The following is a 13,698-nucleotide window of genomic DNA, read 5'->3' as shown; positions in this document are numbered from 1 at the left end:
GACGAGATCTGACGAACTGACCAAGCTCTCTCACGACGTCAACGAAGGTGACAAGATAATAGATGGTGATTTTTGTTCTATTTCATTAATTTTAGCTTGATTTTCCAGAATCGATGTACGATGTGTTTCTAGGAAAAGAAAAGAAGTTTTTTTTCTGATGAAACTTTATAAATGAGGTACCAAATTATCTTTTGGACTCAAGCCATGAAGTGGATTTTGTGTTTCTTAGAAGTGGTAGCTTACATGTTCTATTCACTGACTCAAGTATTTCTCAAAAACTTGGTGTTTGTATTTCTCCAAAAGTAGAGCCTACATTCATTTTAGATGTGGAAGAGTTGATTCAAAAGTCACTTGAAGTTGCTGGCTTTGTTGCACACCAACTGTTTGATCAAATGATTTTAAGAGGAATGAAAGAACAACAACACAAGGTCTTGAGTAAAATACCAAAAACATAGCGATTCAAATATAAACTCAAGAAAGGAAGACATAATTTCAGTGACAAGGTTTTTACAATTATTTCTTAAAAATGATTTATAAGCCTCTATAAAACGTTATAAGACTTCATAAAATAATCACCTTTTGATATTCTACAAATCTTTATAAATGATTTTATAAATCCTTATAAATAACTTTAAATATTCTTATAAAACTAAAGAACACGTGCATGTTTTGTAAAGAGATGATGATATGTGGCAGATTCTGAGGCACATGCGGACAGCAAGTAATGCTCCACCGCTTCAGAAATTTTACATACCCTTATAAATTGTTTAATAATCCTTTATAATGGTGTATAAACTTTATAAATTATTTTTATAAATTATTAATAAATTATTATACAAACCATTATAAATTGTTTTATAAGGCTTTCTAAATGGTTATAGACTCTTTTAGTTGATTTATAAACAGATACAACTCTTAAAATACCCCTTATAAAATGAATATAAGCTTTCATAAAGTTTTTATAAACCCCTATTAATAGTATATATACCCCTTCTAAATTATTTATAAACTTTCATAACGTTTTTATAAATATTTATAAATGGTTTATATATTTTATAACTTGTTTTATATGCTTTTATTATTGTTTTATATACTCTTATAAATAATTTTGCATACCCTTATAAAGCTTTGTAAAGAGATGATGATACGTGGCAGATTATGAGGCACATGCAGACAGCAAGCAAGACTCCACCGCTTCAGAAATTCCAAGTTATTATATATCAGCCTTTTCATTTATCTGATATATGAGATACATGGGCCAGCTATAAATATTTATAAGTTATTATTTATCAGCATTTTCATCTCTGAGTTTATATAATACTTTATAAACAAGTATATCTGAGTTTTATAAAGGTTTATAAGGGGTTATAAGTTATATAATCTCTTCATGAAACTAGTAAATCTGAGTTTTATAAAGATTTATAAGGGGTTATAAGCTACATAATACTTTATAAACTAGTATATCTGAGTTTTATAAAGGTTTATAAGGGGTTATAAGTTATATAATCTCCTCATGAAACTTGTATATCTGAGTTTTATAAAGGTTTATAAGGGGTTATAAGTTATATAATCTCTTCATGAAACTTGTATATCTGAGTTTTATAAAGGTTTATAAGGGGTTATAAGTTATATAATCTCTTCATGAAACTAGTATATCTAAGTTTTATAAAAGTTTATAAGGGGTTATAAGTTATATAATCTCTTCATGAAACTTGTATATCTGAGTAGTTATATAATCTCTTTATAAGGGGTTGAGGCAATATATCCATTGTTGAAGGATGTGCCTTTTTGTGTTGATTGTATTTTTGAGGTACTTTAGAAAAATTAACTTGTAAGCCATTATAAATCAGTTTATAAACGTTTATAAATCACTTTTGAGTTCCGTATACTCATTTTGCCTAGCATTCTTCACAAGAATTCTCAAGTTCACATGTTCATATGTTTTGAACAGCTCAAGAAAACCCTCTAAACAATTTTCATTCCTTTTATAATTTATTAAATGTTTTATAAACCTTTATAAATGGATTTTACTTTTAAAAATAATTTATAAACCCTTATAAATAGATTATAAACTTTACAAACTGTTTCATAAACTTTTACAAATGATTTCTAATATCTTATTTGTTCTTCATATTTCCTTTGCTCTTCTTTCATGTATTATTTTCTTATATATGTTACAAAAAAGTAAATTCACAAATCCTTGTTCCCATTAGTTTTTTTCGTTTTATATCATTGTTGAACTGTCAAAATCCATGTCATCAAGATCAGATGTGTTGGGGTCACCAAATGTTTGTATTCATTAGGAAATCCAAACATTGTATTAAACACAAGATGTAAAAAAGAATAGTCAGCATTTTATAAATCTCTACAAATCTCTAATATATAAATTTATAAACTCTTATAAAATCACATTTATAATCTTCTATAAAAAGCTTCACATTATTGACCAAGACATCGATTGGGTAATCACTTTTGGATTGTCCAGTGGTTCTATTCCAGCTTCATAAATCCTCAGAGGCAATCTCATAGATGTGCAGAATTCATTGCTATCTAACTGCAAGACGAAATAAAAATATGATGTTAACTTTTAATCATGGTCTAAAGATACCTTATCCAAACGTAATATTCATGTATTTTGATAACAGTTTTACAAAGAATATAGGATAATAAAAGACAAGACTTCTCAAATTTACACATTTATATGTTTTTATAGACATATGAGCAACTCTTGTTTACAAACTTCTTTATAAACCTTGTAAAGCATTGAGTTGTACTATCGATCCTAAAACCCAGATTTATAAGAGGATATAATTCTTTAAAATGCAATGTTCACTATTCGAAAATCTTTCTTCTAACCATAATTATTCAAATGACAAGTCTAAATTAAATCAACTTTATTTTTTTGTTTCGGATAACAGAAAAACGAAAATCATAAAATCACTTGAACCCAGATTTATAAAGGTTTATAATTTTTTGAAAACTCAATGTTTACTATTGAAACTATTTCTCTTAGATCGACATGTTCTAAACGATTTTTTATATCAGAAAGAACAAATTCAAAAAATTACTTGAATCAAACAAAAAAATACAAAATAGAAACATACATGTGTGAATCGTGGTGAGGAGCCAACATCTTTGAGGTTTTAATCGTGATTCTTGTAATCTCTTGTCGCTGGTTGTGTGAGAGAGTGATGATGGATCTCGACGAAGACGACGACGGATCTCGACGGAGACGACAACGAATCGCGACGGAGACGACGATGGATCTCGACGGAGATGACGATGGATCTTGACGACTGTGGATCTCGACGGATTTGACGACGTCGACGGCGAGATTGGATGAAGACGACACGATGCTGGAAAGACGTCGACGATGACAGAAACGAGAGAAGAAAAATTTAATGGAGGAGAAGATAAGGTAGGGTCAGTTTTGTCTTTTACACATTAATAAAAGTGTATTTGTGAAAATGTCCATCTATTGGTGGTATTGTTGAATTGTGGTATCACACAAAGTGTAGTTATGAAATTTCCCCCTCTACAAACCCTTCATCTTTTTCAGTTTTCTTATTTTCTTCATCTTCTTTATAATGATTGTTGGTATAAATTAATTGTTCTGTACTATATATTTGAGAAAGATAGTATAGTACGATATCAATCGTTATATTAATTAAATCCCACGCGCCAGAAAGGAGAACGTGGTCCATCTCTATGTCAAATTGATACAGCTTTTTATGTATGACTATATTATTAATTGTCAGGGCTCTTATGATTATTGAGCAAATTAACCCAAGATTTAATAGTTGAAAAAAACTAGATTTAATATTGAAGATAATAAACGAAAATGAAGAACCAAAAAAATATTTATAGGAACTTGTTACCATTCTTTTCAGTTTCCACGTCTGAAGTTATTATACAATACTCCCTCTGTTTTTTAAAGATGTATGTTTTAGGAATTTTTTTTGTTTCAAAAAGATATATTTTTCATATTTTCAATGTAATTTTGTTAACTAATTATGAATAATTGTGAATCTCAAAAACATTAATTGCATTTCTTGAAATTTTATTGGTTTAGAAATATAGGAAATATAAAATAACAAAAAACTATGCACTAATAAGTAAATTTTAATATGTTTTATTAAAAAGTGTGAAAATCTCAAAACATGTATTATTTAAAAACAGAGGGAGTATTATTCAATGAAGGATAAATACAATCAGACAAAAACATTGATCTCTACACTAGAGATGAAAAGTTTATGTACAAATATTTCCGTGTGTGAAATGAACTACAGTAACAGATGCCTTCTCTGACAAGGAATCTTAATAAAAGAAGCCCTAGTTTCTACATTAGAGATGTACATATATATATATTTACATCCAATCACTACTATACTCTTCAGAAAGCAACAAGATCCTTATGGAGCTGATCGTGAAACCTACCGGAGCGCCGTACACTGGCAGCTCTTCTCGCCGTGTATCCAACGGTGGTGGGTCTAATCGACCTCTGCCTCACCATCTCAACGAACTCAGGATCATTAGAGTGACCCTCGTACCTAATCCACTGAATCATTTGATGGTATTTAGGGAAAAACCTCATCTGCACTGACTTGTAGACGAAGTAAGGTGTCAAAGCAAATATCATCACGAAGAGAGTGGTGAGCCAGTAGGAAGGAGCAGGAGCCAGGGCTTCAAGGAAGACCATGTAAGCATCGGTAGAGAAACTTGGGGTTATAGCTCCATAGATCATGAGGAAGATGTACCAAAAGGCAATTGATCCCCAAATCACTATGTGTTGGACCCATGTGAAGTAACTTATCGATAAAGCCATTTGGAGATTGACCACCCACACAACGCAAGTGTACATTAATCCCCCTAGGATTTCCCTGCCTGCGGTTTTGCCGTTTGGGTCAAATAGCTGGTGTTTTAGAGATTCCTTGCAGATGAAGAAAATGGCTAGGGCACTTATGAATCCATTGAACATCCATCCTATGATCCTTTTCCAGCTGAAGAGAATATTTTGCACACCTTCTTGGTATAGCAACGGAAACTGAAAGAAGAAAAGAACGGTAAGAAACTCTGCTTTAAGAAAATTCTACACTGAAAGTTAAGATGAGCCCTAAACCCTAAACCTACCTTGTAACAGAAGCGAGCTGAGACGTCTTGATCAAAGACTCCGAGGGCAATGACAGGGAGAGAAGAGAAAAATACGTTGAAAAGAGAGAGAAACCAGTCGTTGTATGCAGGTTGTGCAGAGAAGGAAGCGTAAGCTTCATATAAGAACACTGTAACACCGAAAGTGATATTCTTGTAGAAGAAGTAACATATCTAAAAAAGAAGAAAAAAAAACAGTAAGAGAAAGATTGACAAAAATAGAGAGATTTTGAAGGAAAAATTGTATATTTTTCTTACCATGGATGAGATTCTGCTGTAACACCAATGACCATGGACTAGTAATAAACGTTCTAGATATCTGAATTGAGCAATGGCGATATCGCTAGACATCACTGCTTGCATTCCTTCAACACCACTTATTCCTACACCAATGTCAGCTTCTTGTAGCATTCCTACATCATTTGCACCATCTCCAATCGCTAATGTTGTTTTTCCAGTTCCGGTCTTAACCAGTCTTGTAACCTAGAAACACACAAAGAAAACATATTCTCTTAGAACGAAATAAAAGATTTCAGAATGAGAGAATCCAAAGAAAGCATGCAAAGATTTGAAGATTGTACCAATGCTTTTTGTTTAGGTGATGATCTGCAGCATATCACAGAGGCACAGCCAGTAGCGAGATTAAGAAACGTGTTCTTGACTTCGTCCTCTAGGGCGTACGTTAGGGACTTCCCGTCTATGATCAAGGCAAATGCTTCAGAGCTTGCACCTGATGCAGCAAGCAAGGCCTTTCCTTCTTCTATTTGCTTCACAACGCTTTCTCTTGATGCCAATTCAATCTCATCTTTGATTCCAGATTTCTCCAGGGATTTGATATGTGGTGTCTCAAGATTGATGATGATCTGTTTCATCTCTTGTCTTAGTAAACTAGAAGCAAATCTGCAATAAAATATTATTAAGTCAGTAACAAAGAAAACACACAAGAACAAGAACATTCTTTTTTTTTCGAACAAGAACATTTCTTGTTCGAACAAGAACATTCATAATTCAAGATTTAAGATACAAAAGATCCAAAATTCAAGGTTCAATATTAAATACCCAATATTGATAGCTGTCTCCATTTTATCTCCAGTTAGAACCCAAATCTTGATTCCAGCTTGAGCAAGTTTGTCGATACATTCCGGAACCTAAACATCAATCAGTCCAAAAACTGTTAGTTCTCAAAACCTTAAACTATCATTAACCTTGTAGAATTATATAGTCTATAGTTAAAGTCATACCCCATTTTGAAGTTTGTCCTCAACAGCAGTAGCACCAAGGAGAGTGAGGTCACGTTCCATCTTATCCGTGATATCATCTATTAAAGTTTCACGGTCCTCGCTCACCGAAGCCTTGGCTTCATTGAAACTCTTGTTGAACTCTATGTAGTCATTCTCATCAACCTCGCGGTATGCAAGTATCAATGTCCTTAGACCTGCATCTGCATATTGGTTTACATGTTCTTGGGTCTTGGCCTCGAACTGACGACCGTTCTTCGCTAGTCTTTCAAACATTACACTATAAAGAAAAACAAACACTAAGTTAATATCTTCTAACACACCAAGAAATAAATGTGTTTTAATATCTCAAAATGCTTACTTGTCAGCTCCTTTAGACAACAAGAAGAGCTTCCCGTCATGGTCTCTTACAATCACTGACATCCTCTTTCTCGAGCTATTGAACTCAAGAACGTTCAGCAACTTATAAACCCTGCAAGAACAAATGAAGACTTGAGCTCCAAGAATCACAGAAATGATCTCAGATTGTAAATTAACAAGACTCAAAGCCTAACCTCTCTACTTTTTCCCCTGTTGCAAGATCCAATTCACGAAATGAGATCTCGTTCTGCGTCCGGTTAAAGAACTCAAAGCCTAGCTCACGTGCCGCAACGACAAACGCAGCTTCATCAGGAGACTCGGCTTCATAAGAGACATTCCCAGTCTCCTCATCAGTTTCAGGTATAGCCGTGTGACACACGGCAAGTAATCTGAAAAACTTCTGCAACACGGCAGCTTCAGGCTGCCTTACCCAGTTCCCATTCATCACCCTTTCATCTTCAAAGTTAAACCCTTTAACCTTAGGACCAACCTTGTCCACAACAACATCCAAATCCTCATTAACTAAAGGCGAACCGCCGCTTCTCACAGCCATAGCTCTCTCAACCTCAGTTATACCACGCCCATAAGCCGTACCGGCAATAGAACACTTGATAAACTCCATAGAGTTGCATGTCAAAGTCCCGGTTTTATCGGATAGAATGGTATCAACCATGCCAAGCTCTTCATTCAAATTCGAAGTCCGCGCCTGCGCGGGTTTATCGGTCTCTTCGTAGTACATATGAATGTCTCTGTTGATGAAAATGCTCTGAAGAACTTTGACGATTTCGATCGAAACGTAGAGAGATATAGGGATGAAGTAACTGTAGAGCATCGTTGCGGTGAAGAAGTGGTAGATTGCAGCCATTGGAGCTCTCTCTGGATCAAAGAAGATCACTGCATCGTCTGGTTTCAAGTACCATCTCTCTGTTCTTCCGTTTTTGAATTTGTCTTGTCTTGTTTCGACTCCGAAGATGATTGATCCAACAAATGACATTAGGAAAACGAGACCGAACATTAAGTAGATGATCTTGTCCATTTTCCTCTCGATCCTACTTCTCTTTGATGGAGGATCAGTTGAATTTTGTATCACCTGTTTGTTCATTACACCAAAACATTAGGGTCTGTCTCAAAATATGAAAAAAAAAAATTTAAAAACTATAATCTAAAAAAACTTATTTTGTCACACATTATGATTTTTGGTGAACATTGTTAAATAGTTGAATATGGAAAATAGGCCATGTTGGTCTGAAGGTAGTTGCGACAGAGGAACTACATTCAGACTAAAACTAAAACTAGTCTAAAATCATTATTTCAAATTGTTCAGTCTAGACAGAAAAACTAACAATATTTGATCGCATGTCACAGTGATATGTCGTAACAACATCTAAACTAACATGGCCACCACATACACGCAAATAAAATGATGTAATAAGGAAACAGAACAAGATGTGATGAAACTGTGTACCTTTGTGTCATGTCCGGTGAAAACGACAGCTCCATACACATACTCTGTGTTTCTAAGTTTCGAATCACGTAGAAGAATCTGTTGAATAGACAAAGGAAACCTCTCTTCTCCAAGCTCCAAAGTCCCAACGAACATATAAAGATTCACATTTGGATCTTCGCATCTAACAACGGCTTTGAAATCTTTGAAGCTGGAGTCTTCCTGTAACAACGATGAAGTGGCATCGAGACCCTGTTTCACTTTCAGATTCGTCTCTCCATCAAGATTCATAGTTTCTACGTAGCAAATAGACTCCTCGTAGCTTGATGACAGAAGCAAAAGATCCGCTGGAAAAAATTCGTCTTTTTCGACTCTTACTATGTCACCTACTCTCAGGTTGCTCCATTCCTCTTGCCGGAATATTCCATTTCCGTCGTGTACTTTCACTTTTCTATTATTCACCTCAATATCCTGGAAACATAATCAAGAAAATATTTAAGAAAATATAAACTTTATTTATTTTACGAGAAAATAAATAGAAGATGTAAGTTCAGAATAAAATAAATAAATAAAATTTATTTGCTTTTTGCAAGAAATTAAATAATAAATAAATTGTAAGTTACAAAAAACAAGAAAATAAATAAAAATATAAACTTTATCTTTTACAAGAAAATAAATAAAATATATATGTTACAAAAAGAAAGAAAAAAATATAGTTATGAACTTTCTTTATTTAGAAAGATATTAAAAATATTAGTTTCAGAAAGAAAAAAAGACGAAAGAAAGAAAAATAAACTTTTATAAAGTTCGATGTATAGGTTTAATAATTCATAACAAAGATAAAAAGATCTAAACTTTATTAATTAAAGTTAGGATTCAAGATCGAACCTGTTGTTTCCGGCGCCAATCTTCAATACCTTCTTTAACCATTGTTGCGGAGATGACAAGAACAAGAGGTAAGAGAGCACTAACGGCTCCATAAGGAGCGAGATCAGTCAACGACAAGATCCCGGTGACGAGGAAATAGAAGTTAGCCACGCGACGGAACTGCTCAAAGAGAGACTTAGGGAAGAAAGAAGCGACGGTGTATTTAGTAGACCGGACGTAATTTCCGGCGTAGTTCCGGCGTTCAGCTTCCGGAGAACCCGGTTCGTTACAGTAGACAACCCGAGAGAAACCGGGTCCTCCTATATTAGAATGGTCTTCTTGGAAACTTGACTTACCACATGTGTAAGAATAAATCCTGCTTATATGTAATCTTCTTCTTCTCCGACCACCTCCTGCCATAGCTATTGGTTGTGTTCTTTGTCTGAAAAAGTTGGGTTTTTTTATAAATGAATTTATAATCTTACAAGGAAGCCAATTAAAAGAAGAATACTTGGAGAACACACTTGGTCTCTTAAAGAATGTAGAAATGTTGAATGTTTGATATGAAAATGGAATAAATAAGAAGAGAGAGGACGATGAGTTGTAGATTTAATAAAAATGTGTGAAGGTAATAAGAGTTCTTTTTTTCTATAGAGAGACCCAACTTTGAACGATGACTTTGAACGTAACACTTTTTGGCTTGTTTGTTGACTTTTAGATGAGTTTTTTTTTCTTTATATATTTTTCAATTAGTGTTGTTTGCTTCGAAATATGTCAAAAAATTGAACGCGGGTATCTTATTTGCCGGGGCATCATGACCGATTGGATTTTCCAAATTACTTCTGGAGACGAGAGTTGCTTCTAGAACAGGGAACTTTCTAAGGTAATTTTATCTCTATATAAGTTGTTTTCTCAGACTAGATCATTTACTTTGATTATGTTTCATAATTGGCTAGAAATATTATTTATGATACAAATATTTAATTTTACTATAACCTGTAACTGTATGATAAAATTTTAAAGTTTATAATAAGAGAAATTTTTTTTTTTTTTGAACATTAATAAGAGAAATTTTGCATGAATATTTTTATAATAGTTAAATCTCTGACCTACAATTTTAACTAGATAAAAATTTCGAGAACTAAACTTCATTGAATCTTTTTTTGTCAACGAATAAACTTCATTAGCTAGTAACTAGTGACTGGAATCATGAACATGTCGGCCAGGCTTTCATCTCCCCTATAGCGTCTTCTATCCCGATGGAAGAACTAAATGGTGAAATTCAAATAAAAGCAGTATAAAATCTAACCAGGGTGTTCTTAAGTTTATGATCTCATGTGTAGTATTTGGGTTTGTTATATCATTACGTTGAGATTAATTAACAAGAAATGCCCTGTGGGCTTTATTAAATGAAAATGATTGTCGACAAAAAAAAATAACAAGAAATGCGCAAGAAGTGAATTTTGTAATCTAGTGATGATTGTTCATCATATACAACTTTTTATAAATATTATTTTCTTGAACTGCATGAAAACATTTAATCATGTCATGCCTCAAGCGTTAGTTTTTCTTTTTATTCTGGTTGAGGCATTTGTGAAAACCCTAAAGAAATAGACAAAATGAAATTAAGAGCTGGAAGGGGCGAGGATGGTAGCAACTTATTGATTTGCTAATTTTTATTAAATTGTTTATTTTGTATTTTTCTCTCGCTTGAAGTGGAAGCTTCTTGCAAACTAATTCAATACTGGGTCTGATTAACGAAAAGTATGTTTTTGTAATTGTGAACAAAAAAAAAAGAAAAGTATGTATAATTGTAATTGTGGCTTCTAGTATACGAAGACCATCTCATTGTAATTTATATAGCGTTATCGTTTACGAAAGTAAGAAAATTTTGGAATGCTACTTTATTATATGCATGGGTCATGGGTGGTATAACTTCGTATAACAACACAAATTTCAACAGATATATAAAACATTCAAATTGGATAAACCGAAATTATATATAGCCAAAACATTTACCAAAGTTTATTACCTTAATCAATAAAATACAATGATAAATGTAAATTTAAGCTAATATATCAATGTGTATATTTTTTTTGTAAAAACATGCATTGACGTTTGAAACAGTCATAAGTTAACACACATTTAAGACACTAACCAAATCATTAGACATATATTATGATTTTTCATTGCAATTTAATAGTTAATGTTTATCTCTAAAAAGTTCAACAGTAATTCAAATCGCAAAGGAGAAGGATCAGACCATTGGCTGATCTTTTAAATTTTTTGTGGTAACATGCTATTCTCTTGGTATCACTTTAAGTGGTTTTTAAAATTTTCGATTTTATTTCAAATAAGTAATGTTTTCACATTTCTAAACAAAATTTAATCATTTAAAATTTGTAATCAATTACAAAATACTGTATATTTTTTCATTGGTTAAACTACTTTTATTTAATGTTAATTTTATATAACTAAGATACATTACATAAAATTTTACAATTTTTAATTTTTGTGATAAAACTTTAAAATCCACTTAAAATAATATAGATGGAGTATATTTCATTGGACGGATTTTCAAAATTGGTGATTCGTTAGAGTGTCAATCCAGTACCAGTAGTTAGGAATCCAGGTAAATTAAACGTTGTTCATGTGATATACAATTAAAACATACATGATATACATTCATGCCAACACCTACTTATTGTGTCATCATAATGTCTGGCTGCGTGACCATTCAACATCTTCCATGCATGTATGTATGCATATATGAGTATAATAATATATAAACACATTATTGCTTTGACTAAAAATGTGCGGCATAGAACGGTGGTTATAACTTTCTTGAAATTATATAAGTTAATATTAAATTTGCTAAATTAGGTTTCTTGGATAATGAAAACCTCACTAACCCATTTACAGATTCAAAAGTAACGTCTAGCAAATGGTACTCCTATCAATCAACTCGGCATAATAATCTCAATTACTAAACTCAATATAACCAGACCACGTCACTATTTTGCCGTCTATCATGTGACCAATTAAAACCAACCCTTAAGATTTAATAGTTGACTTTGGTAGTATTCTCGACTTTCTTAGCACGTGATTCTACAATCATCAGTGACGTCATGGTTCATATTTGTCATTATTATCACGATTTTTTTTTTCTTATTTTTAACCTTCTGGATTAAAATAAAATATCGGAATCAAAGCTTCTAGATATCTTAAAGAGGAAAATTCAGATGGCCTGGCAACAATTAATGATTCATGAATTTCATAGGAGATTTCTGCTGTTGTACTACAGCCATTAATGTAATAATATCCGGAAAATGATGGGGACCAAATTTTTTAAATTAATAAAAACAAATTCGCGTTCATAATTTCATAATTGGAGAATGTTTTGGTGTTAAAATTCATTATTGTATTCATTTGTTCTTATAAAAACTAGAACCTTTCATTTTTGTTTTTATCTTTTTAAAAAAATGTTGTTTAGAAAAAAAAAAGAAAAAGAGGAAGATGCTATTTAAGTATTCAACACTTCAAAGAATTAGCCAAAGACTTATGGTCTGGTACTGGTAAATTGAAGGCAAAAATCTAATACGGTGGAATCATCAGGGTTCAAATCCCGATCATTGAAAAATTAATATTTCAATATCGTTAGAAATAGGGGACGGACACGTAGCAACACGTGAATCATCTATGTGTGTCATATAATTCATTAAAAAAAACTTCGAAGCATTAAAAGGAGTTGTGGCGAAAGCCATTCACTTGAATAAGCCATTAAGGATCCAAAACATCAGAGAAAAATAACAACAAACCCAATGAGAAAATGGGGCTGCTTCTCTAATTACTGACAGTGGCAAGCCCAATGAGAAATCTGAAAGCAATAAGAATATTAAGAACCTAAAGCCTTTTCTTTTTCTTTTTTAAACACCTGAAACCTTTTTGTTAGCGAAATAATACGTGAGAATTAATTTGGATATATATATATATATATATATATATTCTTTTTTTTGGTAAAAGAATATATCGTATATGATTACAAACCTTGAAACTTTTACACACGAATGGATCGTCGATCAGATATAATAAAATAAATTCCTGTATAAACATTTATATTTGTGGATATCTCTTTGGTCCAATAGTTTGACCAATTCATTAAATGCTTCAAAGTCTTAATTTCAATTCCTGAAAAATGGAATTATGTAGAATATTAAAAAAAGTGTTTACAAGAAATCTTTTGTCATGTCGTAAGACATACCATTTCTTACAGTTTATAATATCATAATTAACCGGTGTTAAAAATATATATATTTGGAACGATAATAACTTGTATTGTGAGGCTGTTATATTCTTCTTTTTTGTGACATGTAATTAAAAGTGACGTTCACTAGTTATACTGGGCTATCACTCGATAAAGAGATCTGATAGGCTCTCAGAATTCATAATATTCTCATACTTAAGGTTTACTTAAGGTTTCTTAAGCCCACTCGTTCTTATATAGCTAATCTTGATATATATTACTTTTCTTACAAACCATGTAACTATTAGATTAGAATAAGAGATGCGAGTGAATTTATATAAAAATTATTAAAAATATTGTACAGAAAATAAAATTTATATTGTTGAACGAATTAATAA

At 32.2% G+C, this 13,698-nt stretch overlaps 1 protein-coding gene across 1 annotated transcript; it reads right to left on the bottom strand.

Annotated features, from left to right (window-relative positions):
- Positions 1–4,165: 4,165 nt before the first annotated feature.
- LOC108812602 (phospholipid-transporting ATPase 10) lies at positions 4,166–9,662 on the bottom strand. Its single transcript, XM_018584900.2, has 10 exons — positions 9,079–9,662; positions 8,212–8,661; positions 6,941–7,836; positions 6,748–6,858; positions 6,390–6,666; positions 6,208–6,296; positions 5,730–6,048; positions 5,407–5,631; positions 5,131–5,322; positions 4,166–5,044 (listed from the first exon to the last, which is right to left on the bottom strand). Exons 1-10 carry the CDS (start codon positions 9,475–9,477, stop codon positions 4,394–4,396), a joined length of 3,609 nt encoding a protein of 1,202 aa, XP_018440402.1. The 5' UTR covers positions 9,478–9,662; the 3' UTR covers positions 4,166–4,393.
- Between the last annotated feature and the right edge of the window lie 4,036 nt (positions 9,663–13,698).

The sequence above is a fragment of the Raphanus sativus genome, chromosome 6, assembly GCF_000801105.2.
Source record: "Raphanus sativus cultivar WK10039 chromosome 6, ASM80110v3, whole genome shotgun sequence".
Taxonomy (NCBI): Eukaryota; Viridiplantae; Streptophyta; class Magnoliopsida; order Brassicales; family Brassicaceae; genus Raphanus; species Raphanus sativus.
Note: the sequence above shows the minus strand (reverse complement) of the source record. Positions and strands in the feature narration are given on the sequence as shown.

Bases quoted from the DNA above. Each gene is read 5' to 3' on its own strand.
- LOC108812602 (XM_018584900.2), bottom strand. From the start codon at position 9,477: ATGGCAGGAGGTGGTCGGAGAAGAAGAAGATTACATATAAGCAGGATT. The intron at 6,859-6,940 runs GTTAGGCTTTGA...TTGTTCTTGCAG, and splicing joins ACAGGGGAAAAAGTAGAGAG to GGTTTATAAGTTGCTGAACG. The intron at 6,667-6,747 runs GTAAGCATTTTG...TTTTCTTTATAG, and splicing joins TTGTCTAAAGGAGCTGACAA to TGTAATGTTTGAAAGACTAG.